This window comes from Lynx rufus, unplaced genomic scaffold (genome assembly GCF_022079265.1).
Source record: "Lynx rufus isolate CCGP_SWC_20201006 ecotype Redwood Valley unplaced genomic scaffold, mLynRuf1.p SCAF_14, whole genome shotgun sequence".
Taxonomy (NCBI): Eukaryota; Metazoa; Chordata; class Mammalia; order Carnivora; family Felidae; genus Lynx; species Lynx rufus.
In genome coordinates, this window is record NW_025814828.1 from 11,993,098 (window position 1) to 12,019,178 (window position 26,081).

General features: G+C 44.0%; 1 protein-coding gene across 2 annotated transcripts; it reads left to right on the forward strand.

Moving 5' to 3' along the window:
- The first annotated feature begins 67 nt into the window (after window positions 1-67).
- LOC124509371 (carbonic anhydrase 5B, mitochondrial-like) lies at window positions 68-25,804 on the forward strand. 2 transcript variants are annotated; one of them, XM_047075933.1, is made up of 6 exons: window positions 68-181; window positions 5,973-6,167; window positions 14,296-14,493; window positions 18,726-18,822; window positions 19,684-19,810; window positions 21,914-22,443. In XM_047075933.1, exons 2-4 carry the CDS (start codon window positions 6,026-6,028, stop codon window positions 18,767-18,769), a joined length of 384 nt encoding a protein of 127 aa, XP_046931889.1. In that variant the 5' UTR covers window positions 68-181; window positions 5,973-6,025; the 3' UTR covers window positions 18,770-18,822; window positions 19,684-19,810; window positions 21,914-22,443. The 2 variants fall into 2 exon arrangements, 1 of the variants encoding a protein (XP_046931889.1); XR_006961430.1 differs by lacking the exons at window positions 68-181; window positions 5,973-6,167; window positions 14,296-14,493; window positions 18,726-18,822; window positions 19,684-19,810 and adding exons at window positions 20,093-20,996; window positions 24,476-25,804 and having other exon boundaries at window positions 21,914-22,069.
- The last annotated feature ends 277 nt before the right edge of the window (window positions 25,805-26,081 follow it).

The following is a 26,081-nucleotide window of genomic DNA, read 5'->3' on the forward strand; positions in this document are numbered from 1 at the left end:
GGACTTAAAGGGCTTTGTCGGAGACTTAGGCGGGGCGACGGGGACGTGACGTGTTACGCGCCATGACGTGTACGGCGTGAGGGGCGTGACGAGTCGCGACGGGACGTGGCTAAGATGGCCGCGCGCATGAGTCTCTCCCCGGCGCTGAGTGGAGGGGGTCCGCTCTCAGGGAAATATTCGGGTAAGGTCGGGCTGCGAATGGAGCATGGGGGTAGGGGGTACATGCTAGAGAGGACAGGGACCCTTTCTCTCAGGACCACGCTCTGCGATGGGCCGTGGAGCTGCGACAAGCTGTCGGTTCCGCGAGGATGGCCGCAGGGCCGGCGGGGCTTTTCTGTAGAATGGAGAGGAGGAGGCGGGAATCGCTGTTTTCCTTCTCTCTGTTCCTCCACTGTGAGGGTCACCATCTACATCCCGTTAGAGTCCTGTCCATTTAACGGTAGAACTGTTGTCTCAGAGACTTTCAGAAATGGGGGGTTGCAGTTCCACAAATCGAGGCGCAGTAAGTTGGGACTCTCTCACACCTGTATCGTTGCTCTTTTCCCCGACCATGCCAGACACTATGGACAGATTGACAACCACCCCCAGGGCAGGGGATCAGCAGGATAACTATGTCACGTGGGCATATCTGAGTCTTCTCTACTCCGTTGTCCCCTTTTTCTTTTGTGCCCTGCCCCAAAAATACAAACGTTAGTTGGTGTCTCTGATTCTTTGTGGTATGAGTTGAAACCTACTGTTTGAGGCTGCTGGAGACTTGTTGTTAGTGTAATTTCTTCTCAAGCTTGGGAAATGTGCGATATTGAAGATGTGTACATTTTAATTTGGATACATTTAATTCATTCTCAGCCACCTAAAGTCACTTTACATTCTGCTACCCCTTCGTCCTTTACTGTGAATCTCGTCATCTCTACTCTGCTGTTTAAAAGTCTTGCTGGAGTACGAGCAGAGTCCGGGATCTCTGGGGAGAGAAGCTACCCAACCCTACCGGTAACCTGCCCCTGCACGTCCTTGAGAACTGTTACTGTTCTCAGCCTGCCTTGGAGTCTACAATGAACTTAAAGTTCATTACACCCACCCTCCCTTCTGGGCCTTGGTAAAGAGCTGCATAGTTCTTGAATATTTTGGAAACGAAAACCTTTCAGGGTTCTAGGGCCTTCTCCTTTACTCACAAGTTGTGACCTCGATGTCAGAACTGCAAATCACTTACAGGTGAAAAGTAGCACAGGCAGCATTCCTGTGCCTGTACACACCTGCCCTGTTCAGCCAAGCAAAAGATTGCCACCACTCATAGTTGGAACGCAATAAAAATTGGATGAATTTTGATAGAATATGAGTGTTTGGGAAATCTGATGGAAAAAGGGAAATACATTTTATCTCGTTGGCTACACTGGGGCAGTTAGTTGCATCGTACAAACCAAATTAAGAAATGTATTTTGAAACCTTCAGCAGCCCCAGACTGGAATTATGCTTTCAGAGAAGTGGGTAAGAGGAGGAAATCACTTTGTCAAGCAAGACATGGAAACACAACCTCTAATTCACATTTCAGGGAATTGCAACAGTCTGGTTTGCTTTATAAATTAGGAGGTGAGAAAACGAAGGATCAATTTGATGAGAATCAAGGAATGTTTTTTATCAGTCTGACCTTTAGTGGGTAATTATATTTTGCTGTCTTTTGCATACATACAAATGACTTAACAAGGTATTTAATAAATACGTGATTTATAAATGATTTTAAAGGCTTTTAGAATCTTTTCTAATTTTTTTTAAAGATTGTGTTATTTTTGAGTAATCTCTACACCTGATGCGGGACTTGAATTCACAACTCTAAGATCAAGAGTCGCATGCTCTGCTGACTGAACCAGCCAGGCCGCCCAGAATCTTTTCTAATTCTTAAAACATTTTTTTTTCAACGTTTATTTATTTTTGGGACAGAGAGAGACAGAGCATGAACGGGCGAGGGGCAGAGAGAGAGGGAGACACAGAGTCGGAAACAGGCTCCAGGCTCTGAGCCATCAGCTCAGAGCCCGACGCGGGGCTCGAACTCACGGACCATGAGATCGTGACCTGGCTGAAGTCGGACGCTTAACCGACTGCGCCACCCAGGCGCCCCTTCTTAAAACATTTTTAAGTCTCCAAAAGAACAGATCAGAAACGTGTAAGTAAAATCCAAAGACATACATGAATAATCAGTGATAGCAAAGGACATGTTAGCACACAAAGCTTACCTTCCTTGGGACTCATCTGGCCAATGGTCCCATATTTATGGACAGACATAAGGACAGACACATTGTCCATGAAGTCCAGTAATACATCTTAGTAGTTAATTGTTACATGCTGTGTGTGGGGATTAATTATTATCTGTGGCATCACGGGGTGGGATTTTATGAGATCTGTAGGTAAGTTTAAATAACCACCTCTCCAGAAATAATTATTTTTAAATTAAGAACCGTGATTGGCTTAGTGATGAGCATACATAGTACATACCTATTCTCTAAAGTGTCTTTATTTTTACATTTTGGTGTATAATTTTGTTCTTAAAGCTTTGAAGCCATGGCTGACTCATGATAACTGAATGTTTGGGTGAGCATTATATTATTATTTGCAATCCCGTTATTTTGAATATGTGTTTTTGAGAAAGAGAAGTATATTTGTTCTAAAACTGTATCTAGCGAACTATTTTTAACTCACTTTATAAAACAGTTGCAGGTTCTTTACATATTACCCATTTCTATATTCCAGGATTCACCTGGAGCCTATTTAATAATGACTAGTAGTGTATTTTCAATGCTGATGTTTACAATTTGTAGCGTAGGTGCAAATTCATAAACATTCTGATAAATATCTTTCCTCCTGAAGCAGATACCTGGACATAAATAACCTCACGTATTGCTACAGGTATTGTAGCCCAGCATTAGCTAAGTTGAGTTTCTGTTTATTTGGATTTCCCTGGAACCCTCCTCACCCCTGACCTTCCATGCTCTGTTCCTTCCTTGATCGCCTTTACTTTTCCTTCTGTCTCTTGGCTTCCTCACTGCACTTTGTCATTCTCCCTCTATACACCTGTTACTCCTGGGGGAGGGAAGGGAATTTTCTTCTCTCTCTGACCTCAGGACCTCTCCTGAGCACCAGAGCTGCATTGACTTTCTCCTAGACTTTTTCCTCCCGCTGTCCCCTTGGACCTCAACTCCGTAAGATTCACGGGAAGAGTGACCTCTTTCCCTTCCCACCTGCTCCTTGAGCGGGCTTATTTCTCTCTCCAGGGACTCATCCTCCTTCTACCGTCAGCGTCATCCCTCCATAAAATCATGGGGCCTTCTTCAACTTCTTCCCTCTTCTCTCTTCCAGTTGAGTGCCGGATCCTAGGTTTTTTTTACCCAAGTGGCAGTCTCTTGCATACAGAGTACCTTGGTTCATCGCTACTGTCACTCTCCCGTCAGCGCTTCATATTCTGTCACTTGGATTCCTGGAATTTCATTTCAAACTCAAGTGCCCAAATCTGAGCTGCTCCTGTCCCACCCGAAACCTGTTCTGCACACTGTGGTGCTCATCTCGGTTCCTGGCAACTCCGTCCTTCTAGCTGATTAGGCGGAGAATCTTTCAGTCATCCTTGAGTCCTTTCTTTCACATCTTATGGGCTGTCTCTCCAGGATACAGCCAACACCCAACTGCTTCTCACCACCTCCACTACGACATCCTTCGTTCCAGCCCCTGGATTATTCTGAGTGATCTCCCTGCTTCTTTCCTGCCTCCCATCCCAGTTGATTTCCAGTAGGCACCCTGAATGATCTTTTGAAGATCCAGATCAGGTTGTGTCCTTTCTCTGCTCCCAAAACTCCATTGTGTCCCCCATTTCACTTAGAGCGGGGGTTTCCACTCAGGGGTGATTCCCCTTCTCCAAGGAACATCAGCGGTGTCAGGACACATTTTTGGTGGTCGTAATGGAGGGAGCGTGTCATCGGCATCTAATGGGTAGGGGCCAGGGATGCTGCTAACCATCGTACAATGTATGGGACAGCCCCCAAACAGAGTTATGTGGTCAAATGTCAACAATGTCAAGGGTGAGAGATGCTGAATTAGAGACAGAACCTTGACAGTGGCCTAGAAATCTACTTGATCTGGCATTCATGATCTCTCCACCTTGTCTCCTACTACCGTCCTGCTAGTCCACTCTGCTCCTGCCGTGTTGGGCTCCTTACTATCCCTTGTATGTGCCAGCCATGCTCCCGCCTCAGGATCTCTGCATAGGCAATTCCGTCTTCCTGGAATACCCTTCCCCCGATAGCCCCAGAACTAATTCCTTCATTTCCTTCAACTTTTTGCTCAGACTTCACCTTCTCAGTAAGGCCTCCTTCAAGCGATTTATTTCAGAAACAACACTCCTTTCCCAGTGGCACTCCAGAGTCAGCTCATCCTGCTCTACTTTTCACTGAATTTATTTTAATTGTCCGTGCAACTGACTTATGTGTTACGTTGCTGTTTATCATCTGTCTCCCCGACTAGAATGTAATTTCCACCAGGATAGGGACTTTGTTTTATTTCCTCGGTGATCCGAGACCAGTGTCTGGCATTTGGTAGCTGCTTGATTGACGTCCTGATGAACGAAAGGATGAAAGAGTGATGGATTGAATGAAGGATGGTTGGAGGAATCTCCTTGTCACGGACCTTCCCGCGTCCGTTCTGCCCACTCCCATCCATCCTGCGCTGTGCGCATGGAGTCCTCAGAAACCATCCTGTATACGTGGAATAATACCTGAGGGTCTTCCAGCCTCCTAGAAATTCATATTCTTCAAGTTAATCTCCAGTCCCATCCAGCTTCACCTTCAGCTGCGTCACCTGGGCATCTGTTGGCCAGATTGACACATAGAGTTAATCATCCCAAGTAGAGAGGCCTGGAAGAAATTCTCCCTCACAGCAGTCCACAGGGAACCAACCCTACCAACACTTGATCTCAGATTTGTAGCCTCTAGAACTGTGAGAAAATGATTTCTGTTGTTTAAGCCACCCAGGCTGTGGTTCTTTGTTACAAACTAATGCACTGGTCCTAAGACCCCATATAGGGAGTTAGACCTGGAGATGAGGCACCTATATGGAATTCATAAACTTACTATCGCTCCCCTTTAACATGATGGTTCCATGTTACAGACTGAATGTTTCTGCCCCCCCCCCTCCATTCCATATGTTGAAGCCCTAACACCCAATGGAGTGGTATTAGGAGATGGATCCTTTGTGAAGTGATTAGGGTTGGATTAGGCTATGTGGGTTGGTCCTCCATGATAGGATTAGAGTTCTTATCAGAAAAGAGAGTCCAGAGCTTGTTCTCTGTTCTGCTGTAAGGACATAGAAGATAGCTGTCTACAAGCTAGAAGCAGGTTCTCACCAGGAACTGATGGGCCAGAACCATGATCTTGGATTTCCAGCGCCTAGAACTGTGGGAAATAAGTGTCTGTGTAAACAACTCAGTCTCTGGTATTTTGGTATAGCAGTCCAAGCTGAGACGCTATGCATTTTCGCTTCCTGACTTCAGTGTGTTCATTGGCAAAGTGATGCATGTAACACAATGCGTGGCACCAGGTTGCAAGACTAGCTATTTTTCACACTTCACTTTACAATACTTATCCTGGCACATGGCTTGTTGATGGTTATAAAGGGTTCTGCCTGGAGTCCTCATTTGTTCCTTTCAGGGAAGTAACAGGAAGGAACTCTGCCTCCTGCTTTCAGTGGACACAGCTCAGGTGTGATTGTTTTCCTCTCCTTTCCTTTGGGTGTAGCCTTTTTTCCTCTAGCCCTGAGTGGCAGGTGAGTTTCAGGAAGAGGAGTGGATTAACTCCTGACTCATTCCCCCTCCACCCCTCCCCACCCCCGCCCCACCATGTGTGCTCAGAGTCCTAATGTTGTTGCCCTACTCAGAGCTTCTGCTCGATGGTCACCCTCGGTTGTTTACAGCTTCGCCTTCTCTGTCCTCCTCCCTCTAGGTTATTAGGTTCCTGCATGTTATTTCGGGCCTGATCAACATTTCAAGCTAAACATGGTGGTGATGAGTATCCTCAGGGCCATTCTGCAAGCCTCTCCATGCAGGTCACCGTGGAGAAGATTCCAGATCCCCAGCTCTGTGCCGGCGAGGCCCTGCAGCCTCTACACCTGCACGTACAAAACCCGGAACCGAGCCTGTGAGTACCCCGCTGCCTTCGAGAGAGCGAAAGGCTGGTTTCGTAGCAATCACGTGTGTCCTGCTTATCCACGTGCTGTCAGTGGCATTCCAGAGTGGGATTCTGTGCCCTAAGAACCGTGAGAACAGCTACTTGTTTCTCTACTTGTCTTCTCAGATAAATGTGGAAAATTCTTTTCCCCCAGGTTCATTGAGATGAAGTTGCCACATAACATTGTGTAAGTCGAAGTTGTGCAGTGTGATGATTTGATACACATATATTGTAAAACCATCATAAGGTTCAGAAAGTCCTTTCCTTGACCGATTCTAACATGTTCAAAGGATGTCGTGCCGAAATAGGACAAGGGAGATGTCCCAGTTTCCGGTACTCTGGAACCTGTTCTGTGCTGTTGTGGTTAGCAGTGGTCTTCTTACTAACGTGGATCCACAGACGGCGAATTCTCCCTGTGAATCTTAACATTCTGCAAGTTGCGTATTCACGTTTGCCAGCAGGTCAGTGGCTTCGCGCTCTGGAATATTCTTTCCCGAGAGACAAACTGCAGAGTTAATTCTAGCCGAGCAGCTTGCCAGCGTGTGCTCTGCTGTCAGTGCGGCATCAAGGGAGGCGGCAGATGGTCTCTCCTGCCACCTCCCGCATCCCGTTCTTCTCCTGAGACACCAGCTACCTGGCACATCCCTGTGGTGCAGGGATTGTCCACCGAGGCACTACTGACTGGGGGGATGGGCCACTCTGTGATGTTGCACGTGAAGTGTGCACAGTAGGTGTTGAGTGACCTTCTAGATATCCCCTAAGGGACAAAGTGACCCTGGAAAGAACCACTGAGATAATAGGAGGAGGCTAATGTATGTGTTGGTGGAGAAATGAGTTTAATGAAGTATTTTTTTATATATTTCCCACTGTTCTCCATGAATTAACACAGAGTTTCTAATGTTGGCTTGCCTCAAAATTTCAGGTGTCTTAACTTTTCCTCCACAGGCTTCCTCTCTTTGATCGTATATTGCACACAAGAAAACGAATTCATTAGTAATGCTGATCTAGCTAAATACATTGCCTTGAAACTGCTTCTTAGGTATATTTTTATTTTCAGTTTGTTTTATTTCCTCCAGCCTTGACTGTTCTCATTAGAATAAACTGGCTGGAATCATAAATTTCTGGTTGCTGGGTATGGCCTCCCACCAGTAGACCCACATCCTACTCAAATGGGTTGTTCTCAACATGTACATTTTGTGGTCTGAAGATTAAACTGGAAAAAAATACATACTCATAATTTATCTAGTTAGTAAAGTTTTGTGTGAGTGTGAGGGTTTTCCTTGATTTCTGTTTACAGATAAAATTTAAAGGTATAAGATTTAATATACTAATGTTTTTAAGATAGTTCATTTCTTTTAGTATTGACAAACCCCAAAAGTAGTGGCTTGGTGATGTGAGGTGTTCCCTTGATTAATTACTCACATCACCTAAAGTGTTGTGTTTTTCAGTTACTAAGAGAAACAGGCGACAATCATGATTTGGTTTTGCTTTTGGCATATTGCTCTGCCCCTCCTGTTTTCACTGGGGAGAATATTGTAATTTCTGCTGCTCTGAGCCACTGGCAGCTTAATACGATGGCAGAAGGCCCCGTTGTGTACTTGTGTGACCAAGAATGACCCAAGATCATTGAGGGCTAGAAAATTAGTAAATTAGTAAATTAGTAAAACTGCAAAGCCTGTAGCTAGTGGCCGCCGTACAGTGAGGACTGTGTTGGCAAGTACTCCTACTCCTAGTACTACGATTATCGTCATCACCGTCCTTATCGTCATAGGCTCAGTGCCCCCATCAGATGTTTTTGTGACCATTTTTAAGATTGGGTTAAGTGGGCGGTGCCTGGGTGGCTCAGTCGGTTGAGCGTCCGACTTTGGCTCAGGTCATGATCTCACAGTCTGTGAGTTCGAGCCCCGCATTGGGCTCTGTGCTGATGGCTCAGAGCCTGGAGCCTGCTTCCGATTCTGTGTCTCCCTCTCGCTCTGCCCCTTCCCTGCTCATGCTCTGTCTCTCTCTGTCTCAAAAATAAAATAAAAACATTAAGAAAAAAAAAATTAAAAAAAAAAAAGATTGGGTTAAGCGGAATGAGGAGTAAATGAAGTAGGAGGATATGGCAAATTCAGGAAGCAGCATTTTACTAGGGCCTTGGGCTCTGGGATTCACCTTCAGTCCCTGCTTCTCACCTCCCAGGGAATCATTGGCTGTCGACTCAGATCACTGTTCGCTGTTATCTCAAGTAGCAGACAGTAAATGTTGACAGTCCTAACTTTTGCCACTGGTATTCTGATAAAGATAAAAGTCTGCTCTGTTTCCCAAGATGTAAATAAAGTCAGTTTCGCTCAGGGTATCATGTAGTGAAATTTAGCCTAATTGTCACATAAAAAAATAGTAGGCATGAGATCTTAGACCATAGGAAAATAAATCTAATAATGTTAATTTTAAATTTAATGAAATATAAAGACTGTCCTCTAGCATGGAAATGGTACAGATTTGTTTTTATTCCAATGATTCTTAATTTCCCTACTTTTAGAAAGAAAACATTTTTTTAGGACAGCATGGAATAGAATGGCACTGTATAAAATCTAGCCACTGTACCCATTTGTGTATTTTTCTGTAAATATAAATTTATTGTAACTTTATGGCCAGTGCTAGCACTTACCATATTGAAAATTTCCATCATCAGAGAAAGTTCTGTTTGATAGGACTGGTCTATATTATAACTGAACTGTGTTGGTAAATTGTCATTATTTCTCCTGTTAACTCTGATGAACACAAAGCCTGGACAACAATAGTATTAAAAAGCCTTTTTTGCAATGTCTTCACCAAGAATTCTATTCATCCCTAGATAATACAAGCTGGGATACCTAGACTATGTTGTCTTCCATTAACTTTTGAATAATCTTGAGTAACAATGGACTGGTGAGGTGCCCCTTGAAATTATTTCAGTGGCCTCAGAGGTATCGGCAGCTGTAAGAAGCTAACAATTAGCCTTGAACTGACCCCCAGGAACTGTGGGCTTTAGTCTCCTGTGGTGATAATTGCATGTGTCTGCTGTGGTTACCTGGGCTCAGCATCAAAGTGCCTTTTACAGCCCTTGTGCTTGAGTAGACAATTTGTGATTCTGTGATCATCCATAACAATATCATATGGGAGGGGGCTGTCCCTGTGTATCCTGTCACTGTGTTATGCCTTCGGCCTACTAGGATGCTCTTCAGTCACATGAGAAAATCGCACAGCTCAAGAAAAAGGCCGGTAACAGGGCAAGGCACATGAGAAAAAAACCAACGAGGGTGTAGAATGATGACGTCCAGTAGATAAATAACAAGAGCCACAAACATGAGCCATGTAATTCCAAGGAATTCTATGCTTTATAATAACCACATTTAAAGGAGAACAAATAGCATGTCAATTACATCTTAGTAAAACTGAAAGAAAAATAAATTTGTTCATTTGTGAAATTCTATACAGGAAATAGATGAAATATAGTATACAGATGAAATGGATTTTACTAAAATATTTAACCCACTATATCCAAAATATTATCATTCTAACCTGTAATCGATATAAAAATCATTGAGATAGTTTGCATTCTCTATTTTGTACTAAATCATCAAAGCTGAGGGTGTTTTACATTTATAGTGTATCTCCCTTTGAATGACCAAGGGGAGTAGCATGGCAAGGTTCTGGAATAGCTTGGCAAGACCAGAGTTTGGGAAGAATGAAGAGAAAGGAAATTAGGTGGCTGAGGTGGGTTCCTAATAGGAAAACCTTGGCACTGGACACAGAAATTAGGACTTGACATACAGTCTTTAACACAGGAATGACATGTTGAAGGTGGAAATTTAGGGAAACTGGTAGATGGCAAAACATGGTAGAGGGTGTTGAGACCAAGAGACATGTATGAAGTGCGGGGTGTAGAGGCCTGAACTCAGCTGTTGGTCATGGGCAAGGCAAGGAAAAGATACACCTGAAAGATCCTTAAAAAAAATGTGATCAGTAGAGTAATAGGGATAAAGGTAAAAGAAGACTGGAACCTTCCCAACAATACTCTTTATCTTCTGTGTTCAGTGAACAAGCAGTGATTTAAATGCGACTTTAGTTCTTCTTGGAGTTTGTACAACACTGAAAGAGGTAGATAATTAAGCACATATGCATATAATGACCATTACATGTGTGTAATAAGTGTTTTGAAGGGAAAGATAAGAATGCTATGACTTTAAAAAAGGGGGGGTCATATAATAGGATAGTCAGGTGAGGCGGGTGACGGTTTTTTTGGAGAGGTGACAAGCCAATAACAGGAGCTAGCCCTGAGCTGAATGAGGGGAAAGTGTTTTCTGAGGAGAGGGAGGAGCAGGAACTGAGGGGCCAAGGCAGGAACGTGCTTCCTGTGCTTCAGGAGGTGAAAGAGGGACACTCCTGAGGCTGGACACATAGGGTGGTACAGGCACAAAAGAAATCAAAGCCGGGACTAGTCCTATTAATAAGAACTAAAACCGAGCACATTTTCTCCATGGAATCTAAAGGGACTTCGTTGCTCGTCAGCGATATATTCGTGACACCTTCATGATGGCAATACAGTTGTCACCCAAAGAAATGACCAAAGCGGGCAGCATTTATACTATTTAGACAAAGAAACAATAAGTCTGTGGGGAATTGGCAGGACCAAGAAAATGTTTTATTCAGGAACTTCAATTAGGAATTCTACAGAGAATTTGGGCTGAAGTAGTAAATCAGTAAAAGTAACCAGGGTTGCTTATACAGCCTTCATGACTGAGTTTCTGTCTCTGGTGATAAGGGTGTCTCTTTATCTCCTGGTGCAGGAAGCGTACCTTTCCAATGGGAGATTTATTTCCAGTTTTCTGGAGGCAGTGGGGGTTCCAAGTGTTCTTGCCCTGGCTATTTCTTAGGTAACTTTAATTTGAAATAATATGCTAAAGTGGCACATTTTGGGTGACCTGCCCTTGGCCCCCACAGGAAGAAGTAATGTGAATTTACCTTTCACAACCATTTATCTTGCAAAACAAACCCTTGGGAAAAGCTGGCTTCACTAAAACAACAGTAACCAAGGGCCCCTATTGGGGGGATGGTCTGGATCCCCAAAGGAGGAGGTTGTGGGGGACAGAACCTTCCAGAAGCTGAACTTGTGACCCGAAGGGCATCAATTGATAGGAACATCAAGGTCATAAAAGAGCAATGAAGGAATAGGCCTGGGATTTGGGGGCTGGCTTTTGCATGGGTGAGAATAGATTCTGGTCATTTCCTGAATGGGGTGGGGACGAGTCTGGGTGAAAGGACGGATCGTCTTGGGGATCTGCTTGTTAGTCCCCTTCTTGCCTGGTCTTTACAGGAGACCCTCACGAATTGGTTTTGAAGAGTGAATTCTCAACTCCTTGGCCACAGTCTGAGTATCTCAGAGGGGAAGGTGCTGCAAAGTCTCGTGGTGCCAGGCATCCTATAACTGAATCAGGGCTGTTTAGTGGTGTTACCAGGTGGGGGAGGGATAGTAAAGTTTCCCCCAAACTGAGAAGGCACTTTGAGACCAGAAAATGAAGCAGGCCATTCTGTACAGCTTACAGAGTTCTGTTCAGAGTAACTTACTGCAGGGTATCAGGCGGATGGCAGTCCAGACAAGGCGCAGCTGTTCTCTGCAAAGTCTGGACCTTGGTCCACAGATTTTATAGAGTGAGGGAACTCTTGGGGGCCACTGTAGTGGTCAGAGGTCGGAGGGTTCACATGCATTTCAAAGCGTTTGCATGCACCTAATTGGCAGCTGACATCTAACAGACCTGGTGGCACCATCTGTGAGTCAGGAAGACAGGAGAGACTATGTTATCTCTAACAGTCTGGCATGTCTAAAGTATGAACATTAATCTCTAAGGGGCCCATAACACGTATCCCCAGGAGTGGTCAGCGAGCAAGATGGAGGGCCAAAGATGGAGTCAGTATTGTCAGCACTCCTACAAGTTGCTTTCTAATTTGCATTCTAATTAGATTATTATATGAAATATTTTACCAGGCAAATGCATTTTTTATTTTAGGTTTTTGAAACAAAATTCTTGTTCCTAATGGAACAATTTCTTTTATACTCAGAAAGTAAATGAGAACATTGGGTTTGGATCTCTCCAGAGATAAGATGGTGCTGTTTTATAGGAAGAAATAGTAAAAACAAGAATACCCTGAGTTTGCAGAGACCACGGTTTCTCAACTTGATTGACATTGGGGGTCATATAATTCTGTGCATTGTAGGCTGTTTCGCTGCATACCTGGCCTTTATCCACTAGATGTCAGTAGCACTCTTCCAATTGTGACAACCGAAAATGTCTCCAGACATTGCCAAGTGTCTTCTAGAGACAGCATCGTTCTGTCTGTTGACAACCACTGGTCTACTCTCAGGAGAGCTCTCTATATCTTTTTTGTGCCCCCTACCACCACCAAAAAAACCTCAAAACCCCAGAAGGCTAGGATTTTGAATTTATAGATTTTAACAGCTATCCACACAAAACAAATGTCTTCTTTGTAAAGGTAAACTAGGAGCAAGTTTCTGGTTTGTGTTTTTTTGGTTTTTTGGTTTTTTTTTTTTTTTTTTTAATGAAGAAAGATATGTCTGTGAGCCTGCTATACACACAGTGGGTTGACTGAGTAGCAGCTACCTGACCACTTTCTGAGATCCTTAGGCTCGTCCTTAGTGGTGGGGTGAGGCTCAGAGGTTCCTTGGTAATGATTTATCTTGATTCATATTTCTTCTGATTTTCCTATTAGTCTTGGTTCTACCCATCCATAGTGCTTCTAAAGGGCAGAGAACTGGAGCACCCCAAATTAGGCTTAGTTCTATCCATCATGCATGGATGTCTCAGCAGCTCTGTGTGACAGGAAGTCCACTGAGATTTATCAGAGACTTCACCAGAAAGACCTGGTACTTGACTCTTTGTAGAAAAATAATCGTCAGCGACACGTTGTGTCTGTGTGGGACAAATTGTGCATGGACACCTTTATGTAGAATGGGGTCAGGAGACTGGCAAGGGGAGCTCTCCTTACCAGTTGCAGACCCAACTGGAAGAGGTAAAGCTTGTACATGGATACTACTTTAACTACTATTTTGCTATCCCAGCCTGAGGAAGGACGATTTCTCTTCTGCCCTAGAAACAGCCCAGCCATTGAGAAACACAACTCAGCCAATGAGAAGCCACTATACTTCTAGCTCCCATTCTACTCCAGTGGACTTGTTGTTTATAACAACCTTCCCAACTTACTTTCCACTATAAAAGAGGATCCCCCTCCTTTGTTGCTGGACTTGTTTATGGTTTTAGTCATAGCTTGCCCCAGATTGTAATTCTCTGCTCTTCTCAAAAAAAAAAAAAACCACACCATTTTTTTCGCTGGTAAAATGACTAGCAGTGTTATTCCTAAAGTTAGCATATCTCAAAGTAAGAAGAAATTAACTCCTTTTCCACCCCAGTTTCATCAATGCCTTCTGTAGTCATCAGACTCATCGGTACCAAAACCCTAGATTCTTGCCCCCATCTCTGTTGGAAGCCTGTGATACTGCATTGTGTAAATAAATCATCCAGGGATCTTCAAAACTGCAAGCTAAGATACAGGTGCATGCCACACAAGTCTTTATTTCTACCAGCCAAGTGGTTAAAAACTTACAATGCTTGGTTCAACATTTGCTTTGCAAAAATTCTTCTTCTTCCCGCATTTCCTTTGTTGGAAATAACTCATTATTGAAAATTTCATTGATTTATACTTATAGGTATATCTGGTTTGGCAAGTGGGGCTCAGAAAATTATCACTAAAGAAAAGAAGCTCATTTAAGGATACCCTCCTTCCACACGGTGCTAATCTGCACTCGTCTTACTGTTACCACAAGAGCGGGTAGCGCTTGGTTCGGGTGAAATCAGAGGGTGGACTGAGCCGCTTGTGTCTGACAAAGCAGCAGACGTCTGTGCCCGTTCTGCCTTAATCAGTCCGTTTAGCCCCCAGGTGGCTAATTCCTAAGATGTAGACTCCATGGGCCTTGACACACTCCCCACAACTAGAATTGCCTCGTGTGTGATCCCACACAGCAGACGTCTTGATGATAGCCCCGCTGTGCTTTTTCTCCTAGCGCACCCGCTCTGGGAGAGCGTGGACCTGGTCCCGGCGGGCGAGCGCCAGTCGCCCATCAACATCCGGTGGAGGGACAGTGTCTATGATCCTGGCTTAAAACCGCTCACCATCTCTTACGACCCGACCACCTGCCTCCACGTCTGGAATAACGGGTACTCCTTCCTCGTGGAATTTGAAGATTCTACAGATAAATCAGGTGAGGGTCAGACTGGTGGTCTTGTCTGGAGTTAAAGGGACAGTTTGATGTGAGCACAGGCCACACCACACTGCCTCCTTGGGACCATGGACCTCTATGAGCGGTGGACTGGGACTCCTTGCACTTTTCTTTTTTTTTTTTTTTTTAATGTGGTAAAAAACATGTAACGTGAGATTTGTCGTCTTAACCGTTTTTAAGTGTACAGCTCACCAGTGTTAAGTGTACTCATAGTGTTGTGTCGCCAGCGCTACCATTCATCTCTGTGACTTTTCATTTTGCAAAACTGAAACTACACCACTTAAACAGTAGCTCCCCATTTTCCCCTTCCTTCAGCTCCTGGCTAGGACCATTTTACTTTGTCTCTATGCATTTGACTACTGGGTACCTCATATAAGTGGAATCATGTGGTATTTGTCTTTTTTATGACTGGCTGATTTCAATTAGCATAGTGTTGTCAAGGTTCACTCATATTGCAGCATGTGTCAGAATTTCCTTCTTTTTTTTTTTTTTTTAAATTTTTTTTTTTTTCAACGTTTATTTATTTTTGGGACAGAGAGAGACAGAGCATGAACGGGGGAGGGGCAGAGAGAGAGGGAGACACAGAATCGGAAACAGGCTCCAGGCTCTGAGCCATCAGCCCAGAGCCTGACGCGGGGCTCGAACTCACGGACCGCGAGATTGTGACCTGGCTGAAGTCGGACGCCCAACCGACTGCGCCACCCAGGCGCCCCAGAATTTCCTTCTTTTTAAGACTGAATAGTATTCCATCGTTCGTATAGACCACACTTTGTTTATCCATTCACCTGTCTGTGGACACTTGACTTGCAGCCACCTTTTGCCTGTTGTGAATAGTGCTGCCATGAACATGGGTGTGCAGATACCTTTTGAGATGTCCTTTTCAGTTCTTTTGGGTATAAACCCAAAAGTGGAATTGTTCGATCATCGTTAGAGGTTTTTGAGTGTATGAACAGTGTCTATTTTCATTCTTATGCATGTTTCCTTCTGGTATGATAGGAAGATAGATAGATTTTATATTTGAAATTTTATTTAAAATGATATATTTGGGGGGCACCTGGGTGGCTCACTCAGTTAAGCGTCTGACTTTGGCTCAGGTCATGATCTCACAGTTCATAGGTTCAAGCCCCGTGTTGGGTTCTGTGCTGACAGCTCAGAGCCTATGGCCTGCTTCAGAATCTGTGACTCCCTCTCTGCCTTTACCATGCTCACACTCTGACTCTCTCTCTCTCTCTCTCTCAAAAATAAACATAAAAAAATTAAAATTATATATTTGAATTTGTTTTTATTTGAAATTACATATATTGTACATTTTTTTATTTGAAATTTGCAATTTGTGTGTGTTGAATATATGCCAGCCTACCTCCGCTTGCTGACTTTACAGATAGCTTCTGTATTAAATAGTAATAGTATTTAGCCAGGTTTCAAATAAGATTGCAGTGCAGAGCAAAAGGATAGGCAGGGAAAAGACATTTTATATTTTTAGTCTCCTGATAACGTGTGTATTTTGTCACCCACTGATTTATTTATTTGTGCCTTATTTACTGAGTGCCAATCGTGTGCCAGCCATGGCACCAAGTGCTGGGAATACTAACTAGATTCTTGACCTGGCAGCGTTCAAAGTCTAGTGAGAAAAGCACACATGAAACTAGAATTATAAAGCAAGTGTGATTTGAGAAAGGGTTTTTTAAAAGTGCTGTGGGACCACAGAAGAGGGTGTGATGGAGACTGCTCAGAGGAGGCTACGATGCTTTCACCAAGGAGGGGTGTCAGTGCAAAATGAACAAACCTTTTAGAATTTCTTTAAAAAAAAAAAAAGGAAGAATTTTATTCGAGTCCAAGTGAGGAAAGCTGCCTGGGATACACAGTCTTCACAAAGAAGGGAGCGCTTCCAGTAAGGGATCATTTGGTGTAGACTTCTGTACATTTTATATTCATAAAAAGTTATAAATTTTTTTTAAAAGAGATTATTAGACAAAGAACTTTTCAGGAAGTTTCAGGCCTTATCTTAACTTCTAGTATACGCAGGGCTATATGACGTTAATCTCCTGGGACCCAGGGAGGTTTCTTACTTTTTCTTATCTTTTGTGTTCAGAATGTACCTCTTTGGTTATTTTCTTTAACAAAAGACGTTGTACAGTGTGTACTCGGGGCAGAAATAGAGCCCAGGCTTTGAGGTTTTGCTGAGTCATTTTGACCTTGGTAAATGTTACAGTATAGCTTTCCTGGGAGCCCAGGAGCAGGGCCCACAAATACTAAAAGTTGAAAATTTCCTTTATTGAGGGACATTTATCTTGGGTATTGAAGGATGAATTGGAGTTTGTCAAGAGTATTAGAAGGGCATTGGAGACTGAGGGAAAATCATGTGCAAAAGCAGATGTTCAGAAAATGGCCAAAAACAAAGTGGCCGGAATGCCAAATGTGCATTTTGAGGGGAGGCAGGAAGAATGATGATCATTGAAGCTTAGGAGGGTAGATGGAAGACAGGTTCATCAGATACGAGTTATTTTTTTATTATTATTTTATTTTTAAAGCTTATTTATTTTGAGAGAGAGCAGGGGAGGGACAGAGAAAGAGGGAGAGAGAGCATGCCAAGCAGGCCCCACACCGTCAGCATGGAGCCCAATGCGGGGCTCAAACCCACAAGCCATGAGATGATGATCTGAGCCAAAATCATGAGTCTGACGCTTAACCGACTGAGCCACCCAGATGCCCCCAGATACTGGTTATTTTTACACAACAGAATGGCACAGCATGGTTTCATTTAATTAATTAGTCAATTGCTTTATTTTTTGAGACTAACCCAGTTAGTAGTGCAGGTCCACAAAGTCAGATTAATCCAAGTATGAGATGGTGGGAACTTAAATGAAGGCTGTAGCAGTTGAAGTAGAGAGAAAGAGCAAGTTTTGAAAAAGCACTTCTAAAAATTGTCACAAGGAGACTATGAAGGCACACACACGAGTTGGGTCTTTATGCAGCGCCAGCTGTGCTCAGTCCTAAAGCAAGGTGAACGTAATGAGAAAGCGGGTTCGGGATTCCAAACCCAGTGACATTGGAGCTGTGATTAACTCGGCCTCTTCCTTGCACACGGCGCAGGACCTAAGAGGAGGCACACGACAATCGAGATAACACAGGCGGTAGGAAGTGAACGAGGCCGCCGCCAAGTCCGTGTGCGGGCGCGCAGCTGAGAGGAGGCCCCGGGCCGGGTCCGCGCTCGGCCCTCCCGCTCCTTCTGTTCAAGCGGTGGAGGCTCTCCGTTCTCTTTGGCCGGAGCCTTCGGCAGCAGCTGCCTTTTCAGGCGCTCAGACGCAGAGGGTCACGTCTGTGGGGCCCGACCGCTGCAAAAGCCCTCCCCCTTTTAAAGGGATTTGGTCAGTCCTGGGCACCTGCACCCCTCCCCTGCTTCTGCTGCTGATCGGTTCTGGGTCGTCGTCAGCCGGTGCCGGTCTCAGGGAGAGCTCATCGTTGTTAGTACCCTCAGCCGCTTATATCATTGCCCGACGCAGGCCCCTGCTGGACAGGAGTGATTCCATCTTGCTCTCTACAAAAGACAATAGGACTTGGAGATGGACTCCTCTTCAAGTGAGGAAAAAGCAGAGTTAACCACATCGTTCAGTTGTCCCGCTTGGGAGGCTGGGGGATGGTGATGGCAGAAAGGTTATGAATGATGGATGAGGAATAATGTGTAGGGAAGTATAGGGAGCACATAAGGAAATAAACAACTTTCCCCCTAATTTGATTTTAAACATTACATTAAAAATAGAAGGAAACACATTTTGAGTGGTTATCCATCAAAGAAAAAAATGTCTTCAACTCCTGTTTAATTTCCATGGGGAGGATCTGTTTCTCTCAAGATAAGCATCTTTGCTGCCTTTGATGCAAATGGATTGTGGATTTTCGGGTTTCCTGCGGATCAAGATGGGAATGAACAAATGTTGATCCCTCACTGAAAGCTTATCCACTTTGCTGTATAAATTTTTTTTCTCCTCAAATAAACCCTTTTATTTCAAAGTAATGTTAATTGCTGATCCTGCCTAATTTTCTTCCTCCTCTTTATTTCTGTCTCATCTTGCATCAGATTGTCATATGCTTTTCCCAGTAGCTTTATTTTGGGTGAGGAAACATGTTTCAGTATTGTAGGTTGAATAAGACTGTTGATTTATTTTGGAGCAATCCTGTATGGTCAGGCATTAATCCTCTTTTTAATGGTGTTTCAGCTGCACTCGGTGCATCAGAATGCAGTCACATTTCAAAGCTTTGAGGATGCAGCAACTGGAGGAAGGTGGTTTCACTACGATAGCAATATTTTTAAAGGTAAAAAAAATTCTTACCAACTTTAAATGATGTGTTGTATTCTAGAATGGAAAGATCAAATGTTACAGTATTGTTATTTAAGAATATTGGCATCAGTTCATCGGTAAGATAAGCAATGCTTAAAATAAAAGACTGTTACAAATATATTCCAGATGGTATGAAATTGTGCTGTCCAATAAGGTATCCATAAGCCCGTGTGTGGCTATTGAACACTTGAAATGAGGCTAGTGTAATTGAGGAAATGGATTTTTTATTTTATTTTAATAAGTTTGATCTAAATATAAGAACTGATACTCAATTCAGTTATTGGAACACTTTTAAGAATGTTTGGAGCGACGTGGGTATGTGTATCTACATTTTCAAGTAAAATCGGAATCAAGTATTTCTGATGAAAATTTTGCATCTAATTTGATATGTACTCTACGCGTAAAATACACAACAGATTTTTAAAGCTTAGTATGGAAAAAATGGAAACTCAATTGTTCATATTGATTACATGTTGAAATGACAGTCTTTTCAGTGTATTTGGCAAAAATATGTTATCAAAAGCAATTTCACCTTTAACTTTTTAAATGTGGCTCCTAGAAACTTTAAAATTACCTTTGTGGTTTGTATTACATTTCTACTTTTAGGCATTGGTGTAAAAGGATGAAGGTAAATAATACTAAATAAATACTGGTTAAAATGTGAAATGAGTTAATATATTCTAAATGGCATAAAAAGATAAAGGCGAACAGCTATGGGAAATGATCTGGAAAGGAACTAATATTTATGAGTGCTCTGTGACTGTATGTTAGCTAAGTGCATCGTTTATCTTCCCCAGAGGTCTCTGATGGCAACGTTGTCTTCTCCATTTTTCAGATGAAGTGAAGCTCGATGAAGTTAAGTGCTCTCCTGCCACGTCATGCAGTTATCCGCTGGAGAAGTCAACGGCAAAGCTGTGGACCACACTCTGTGCGGTGCCTGTCAGCTCCTGTAGCTTCAGCAGGTGCAGACCTTCCCTGGAGGCTGAGTGTTTTCAGGGTACTGGGATTTGTTTGAATCAGGTGTGGTTAAATGACTGTCGTGAAAGAAGAATTTTTTTAAAAGTTATGTATCTATTTTGAGAGAGAGAGAGAGAGCCGGGGAGGACCAGAAAAGTTGTGGGGGAGAGAGAATCCCAAGCAGGTTCTGCACTGTCAGTGCAGGACCCGACGCTGGCCTCGATCTCATGAACCATGAAATCATGACCTGAGCCAAAATCAAGAATCAGACAGATGTTTACCCAGGTTCCCCCCTCCCTTTTTTTTAAGTTGATGTATTTATTTTGAGAGCTGGGGAGATGAAAAACTAATTTTATCCTACAGTCCTTGAAACAGGAAGGCAGGGCCACACAGGGAAGCACACAGGGATGGCCAGGAGGCAGAGGGAAGGAGGAGAAATCCTGGGCGATAGCCTATTGTGGTTTCTGGGGGAAGGAAGGCATAAGGTAGTATAAACAGAAAGATTGGCCTCTTCGAATAGTTTCAGTAGGCTCTATTGTACAGAGGCTGTCCCTAGTTGTCTGGTGCCTCGTCCTGGGGTGGTGAGGGCACAGGAATAGTGGCCAAGCATGTAAGAGCCCTATAAAGGAGGTGGTTGTTTCCTCATGAAAGGCACTGTCCCAGGGTGTTTGTTCTCTCTAGGAATTAGGTAACCCTGGGAGGGGCCGCCCCCTTAGCGTCAGCAAGTCCTCACATATCAAAGCATCAAATACAGAAACTGGAACACATAGTTATAACACTGAGGCTTGAGGATGTGGACATGAGCTGAAAGCTGGGCCTTACTACACTCTGCCTGGCTGGAGAGCTTCAGCAACCAGCGCCCCTGTAGGCCAAGTACGAGTGAGGCTCTGGGGGCTGAGGCTAATGGAGCAGGGGCACCTTTCCCTGCAGACTGTGGTTTTGAGCCTATCCGTGTGTTCTTTGTATGCTTTCATTCACTGATATTTATAACATCCTAAATTGTCAGTTTCATTTCAATACTATAGATTCTTTTTCGGTAATCACCAAGAGTCCTATTTAAATTCACATTCTATAACAATTCCAGAGTGAGATGTCAGTTTTTAAAAATATTTTCTCATTTATTGTTCTTCACCTACACATCACAAAGAGCTGCAGAAATTGGTGGATACTTTGCCATCAATCAAGCATAAGGTAATTTCCCCCCCTAAATCACTTGAAATACATTTTATGTTTAATCTCCGAGTGAAGACGCTGACAAGGCGCCCTGGAACACAACTCGCCACTGCCTTGGTTCTGCCGCCATGCCACTGAGCGCTCGGCACTCGGGAACATGGTGCCGTCCCCTCCTCTGCTCTGACACCTGCACACCTGCGTCCTCGAAGTCCCCGTGGGAACACTCAGACCAGCCCTCTTGGCTAGACCTCCCATCCCGCAGGCGGGGAGCAGGGAAGAGTGGGAGGGACGCTTGGCTTGGCTAGCTGTGAAGAACAGTTACCTGTTTCCGTCCCGCCCGTCCGCATGGACGCCTCTGTCCAGACCCCAGGATTAACTGTTGCTTCTTGAGGATCCCAAAGGGGCTGTTCCCTGGAAGTCTTCCTCTTCCCTGTCTCCCCCTCTTCTCCCCACCTCAGTCCCTCCCCACTGCCTCTTTCCCTCTCCCTCCCTCTCGCTCTCCCTCTTTTTCCTTGCCTGTCTCTTTCTCCCCTTTTGATGCAGGAGCCTGGCTCCCTCTACTTTGCGTTGTGTTTTAGAAAGGAGAATTCTGTTTGTTTCTCTTGAGAAAGACAAGCCTCCTTGTTCATGCACCAGCTACCACCTGACGCCTCCCGCCTCCCGCCTCCCGAAGAGTTCAGAGGAGACTGGCACCTGCAGTAAACTCACGACAATGGAGGGGGAAAGTGCTTTTGGCTGTGTTCCCATGGAGGATGATCAGAAATACATAGTTAATTACAGGAGCAGTGCGCGGGTGTGATTCCGTCCAAAGGTGCCCAGAGATACTCTAGACTACTGCTGGTCCCCAGATTCCCCTCGAATCATCGCCTCATCATCCGATTTCTGAGTGGTTTTCATCACAAAATGATGACTCGGTGACCCCTTCTCTTTGCCAGGACACCCTTGTGGAATTTGGGTCATTTGATCCTTCCTGCCTGATGCCCGCCTGCCCAGATTACTGGACCTACTCGGGGTCCCTGACTACCCCGCCCCTCTCCGAGTCTGTCACCTGGATCATTAAGAAGCAGCCTGTAGAGGTTGATCACGATCAGGTATGTTCTTTCCGCCTTTCTGTATAAGGACATGCTAGTCTGCCCCTTTAACACAAGGCTGGGCTCAAACTTTGGCATCGGTTTGGAACATCTTGTAATGCTTCTACATTTTTATTAAAATTTGCTAACATCTTGTCTCAGTTTGGACATGAATTTGGAGATACTTCAAATTAACTGGAGAGAGGAGTTAAAACGTAGAAGAGCATAAGCTTTTTGCTTTCATTTTGGACAATATCCTGTCTTTTACCATATATACGTTGTGTAGAATCTCTGTAAAAATTAAGACTTTTAAATGAAAGGCAAATACCGTATGATTTCACTCCTATGTGGAATTTACAAAACACAACAGATGAACATAGGGGAAATAAGATAAAAAGAGAAAGGGAGCAAACCATAAGAGACTTCTAAAGACAGAGAACAAACTGAGGGTTGCTGGAGGGATGGTGGGTGGAGGGATGGGCCGAATGGGTGATGGGCATTAAGGAGGGCACTCGTTGGGATGAGCACTGGGTGTCATACGTAAGTGCTGAGTCACTTGGTTCTACTCCTGAAACCAATACTACACTGTATGTTAACTAACTTGAATTTAAAGAAATAAATTTTAAAAACTAAATGAATGGAAAAATGAAGGCTGGAAATGACTGTGTTCAAAACCCTTTGATTTTCTTTTCTTTATTATTGTAGTGGACACACAATGTTACATTAGTTTCAGGCGTACAGCATGGTGATTTGACAACTCCATATGTTAGGCTGTGCTCACCACAAGTGTAGTCAACATCTGTCATCATACAACTCTATTACACTACCATTGACTGTTTTCCCTGTGTTTTTTTTTTTCTTTTACCTTTCAATCCCCATGGCTTAACTAATTTCCTTAATTACTAATTTTCCCCATGACATCACTAGAATCCTATACCTCCCTCTCCCTTTGACCCATTTTTCCCATTCCCCCCAATACTCCCCTCCCCTCTGGCAACCTTCATACATAGTTTGTTCTCTGTATTTATGCAAAAACCCTTAATTTCCTTAAGAGAAGCTTGCTGTGGAATTTCAAGGTAAAGATAGAACCCGACAATGTCTATACAGAAATTTTACTCAGTCAAAAATTTTGACTTGGTATTTGTTTTCGTTTAGAATCTAAGTTTAAGTGGTGGGTACTACATGAACACGCAAAATGTTGTTTAATTTATAAGTGAATTAAACAGTAATAATAATTGCTTTTATTTGTTTGTTTTGGAATTTAATTAATTAAAAACTTTTTACAAGGACAAAAGCTTCCAAGTTCTTTTTTGTGAAGCCAAGATAACAGTGAAACCAAAACCCACCAAAGATTGGATACCTCCCAAAAAGTAAATACTAGGTCAGTATCTCTCAAGAATATTTAGAAAAAAAGAAAGCTTAATTATTAGAAACAGAATCTACCAGTACATCAGAAGAAATATACACTTTGTCCACATAAGATTTTTTTCTGAAATGTCAGTATTAGGAATGATATATTATGATTAATAGACTTCATCCTGTCAGCAAAGCTAAAGGGAAGACTCATATTTCATTTTCATAAACTCCTCTAAAACTCATTTGACAAAATTGATCATGTATCTTTTGTAAAATTTTTTATTGAAATGAGAATTCCGTAAGTTGATAAAGTAGATTAATGTCGGCTCAGAAGTAAATAGTATGCCTAGTATGGAAAGAATATCTACTAACTCCACTATAATTAGCATATGAAATTTTAAATTGGTTAAATTCTGGTAGCAGCCAATGTAGTTAGATCAAAAAAAGATAAAGGAAATGAGAAAAGCAATTAGCAGAGTACCATATTGATTTATAGACATCAATTCCTTGGATATATGTAAGTCACAGAAGATAGAATGGAAGAAAGATCTGTACTTAAATGGAAACTCAAAAACTAAAATACCTTGGAATGGACTTAAAATGTTACCAAGAAAACTCAAGCATTCCTAAAGGACACAAAAAACTCTTTCAAATAAAATTCATACCATGTTATTGAATAGAAAGATACCATAAAGACACCCTTGATGTCAATTCTTAAGTTGCAATTTTCCATGAATATTCTCCATGCATTAGATGTCCCTAGAAAGATATCAATATTTACATTGTGGGGTGCTGTCCTGTGTGTTTTAAGATGTTTAGCAGTATCCCTGGCCTCTACCCACAGGATGCCAGTAGTTCCCCAAGGAGTGACAACCAAAAATGTCTCCATACATTCTGTGTGTCTGTTGCAAACTCACCCCTGGTTGAGCACCACTCGTATGTGCTAACCTCTAATAACAACTAATAAGTGAAATCCTTTATTGCTTAGTGTGTAAAAAAAGGCTTTTAATTAATCAGTGCATTGGTTTACCAGTAAAGGCGTAGGAGTGATTCATTTATTACTGCCTGTAGCTCACCCAGAGAACTGGTTTGTTGGAGGATTCTTTAGCTACAAAACAATCTTCGGGAACCTCCAGAAAATGAATTTCCCCCTCAGAGGCCCCGACCCCGCTGCACTGCGATCATGGGCAGCTACCTGGGCACACCCATGGCCACTCTGCCACGCCTGGCCTAGAAGCGAGGTTCCCCCTGGCCCAGGCCCACCCGCTGCCGCCCGGGCCCGGATGGGAGCCGTAGCCTCTCCTGGGTCCGCAGCCAGCCCACCCCCACCATGCCACCCTGCTGGGACCATGCCAGAGTCTGGAGGGTGATGGTCCCCAAGGCCTGGAGAGCTTTCACTGCAAGCCACCCCTCCAGATCTTCATGGGGTTGGATTTTTCTAGTGATCACAAGAGTTTGATGAAGTGGCTGTGAAGTGCCCAATACCCTGCACACACCTGGAGCCTGGTGACAATCGAACTCACTCCTGCAGAGCGCAGAGGGAAATGCTACAGGTGCCTGCCTATCCACGAGCCCCCAGGGCCCTATGCCAAGGAGGCCTCGCTGAGGGCCCCTAGCAGATGCAAGAAAGGAAAACAGAGAATCCTCAGACCTGTCTGCTTCAAACCTCCCAGGCCAAGAGAAAAAAGGCAGAGCCCGGGCCAGGCCATCCTCCTTCAGGCCTGTATGGAGAGACAGAATGGTCCCTTCCTTTGTGCCCCGGCCTGGGCCTCCAAGGCGAGGCCTCTGCTCCTGGTGCAGCAGGGCCCCAGAGGACACCGACCCGGGCCTACCTGCCTCAAGGACACAGTGCCGTGGCCTGGGCTGCCGAGCAGATCAGTACTCCCCAGGGCCTGGGCCTCCCGCGACCTGATGTCTCCCCCGTATCCTGAGTCAGCCCTGCGACCTCCACCTCCTGAGACTCAAACCCACAGTTGTTTCACTCTGCCCTACCCCCACATGGGTCCCTGACACCCCCAGTCAGCCCTCTCCCCCGCAGCTGGCGGCTCCACCAAGCCCCCAGACCCACTCCCTTGACCCTGCAGAGCCCACACTGAAGAAGCTCTCCAGCTACCCAAACCTCTGCCTTCCTTGTGCCCACCCAGTCCTCCTACCTGTTCCCACACTCATCAGGAAGGCATGCTTCTCCCCTATTTCCCCACTTTGTGAAGTGAAAATGGCGTTCTTGTTTTAGATAAAAATAATAGACAGCTTTATGATCACAGAGAATGTCATTGTCTTTCTTTCAGATGTACATTTGTTAGGATTGCGTCTACACTGTGAATTCACCTTGGCCTTGTAACATCTGGGACCAAATACTTCTTTGTTCTTTGTTTCATACACACATTGTGAAAATAAAAAACTGTCTCCAATCCTTGCCAAATCATCCGGGTCGGGACAGGGGATGGGGGAACCACTCAAGCAAAAAAACAAAACCACTGGTGGAGAACATCTGAGGGACAGTGGCCACTCTGGCAGAAACAGCCAAGTTTGGTCTCCTAGTATGTGATATTTTAAAACACAGCAAAGAGCAAGATGGCGGAGGAGCATGGAAGGTTTTTTTTGCGCCTCATCGCTTAAAACAGCAAAGACAGAGACAACAGACTGAAGTGGTACATGCTTGGAACAGACGTCCCCC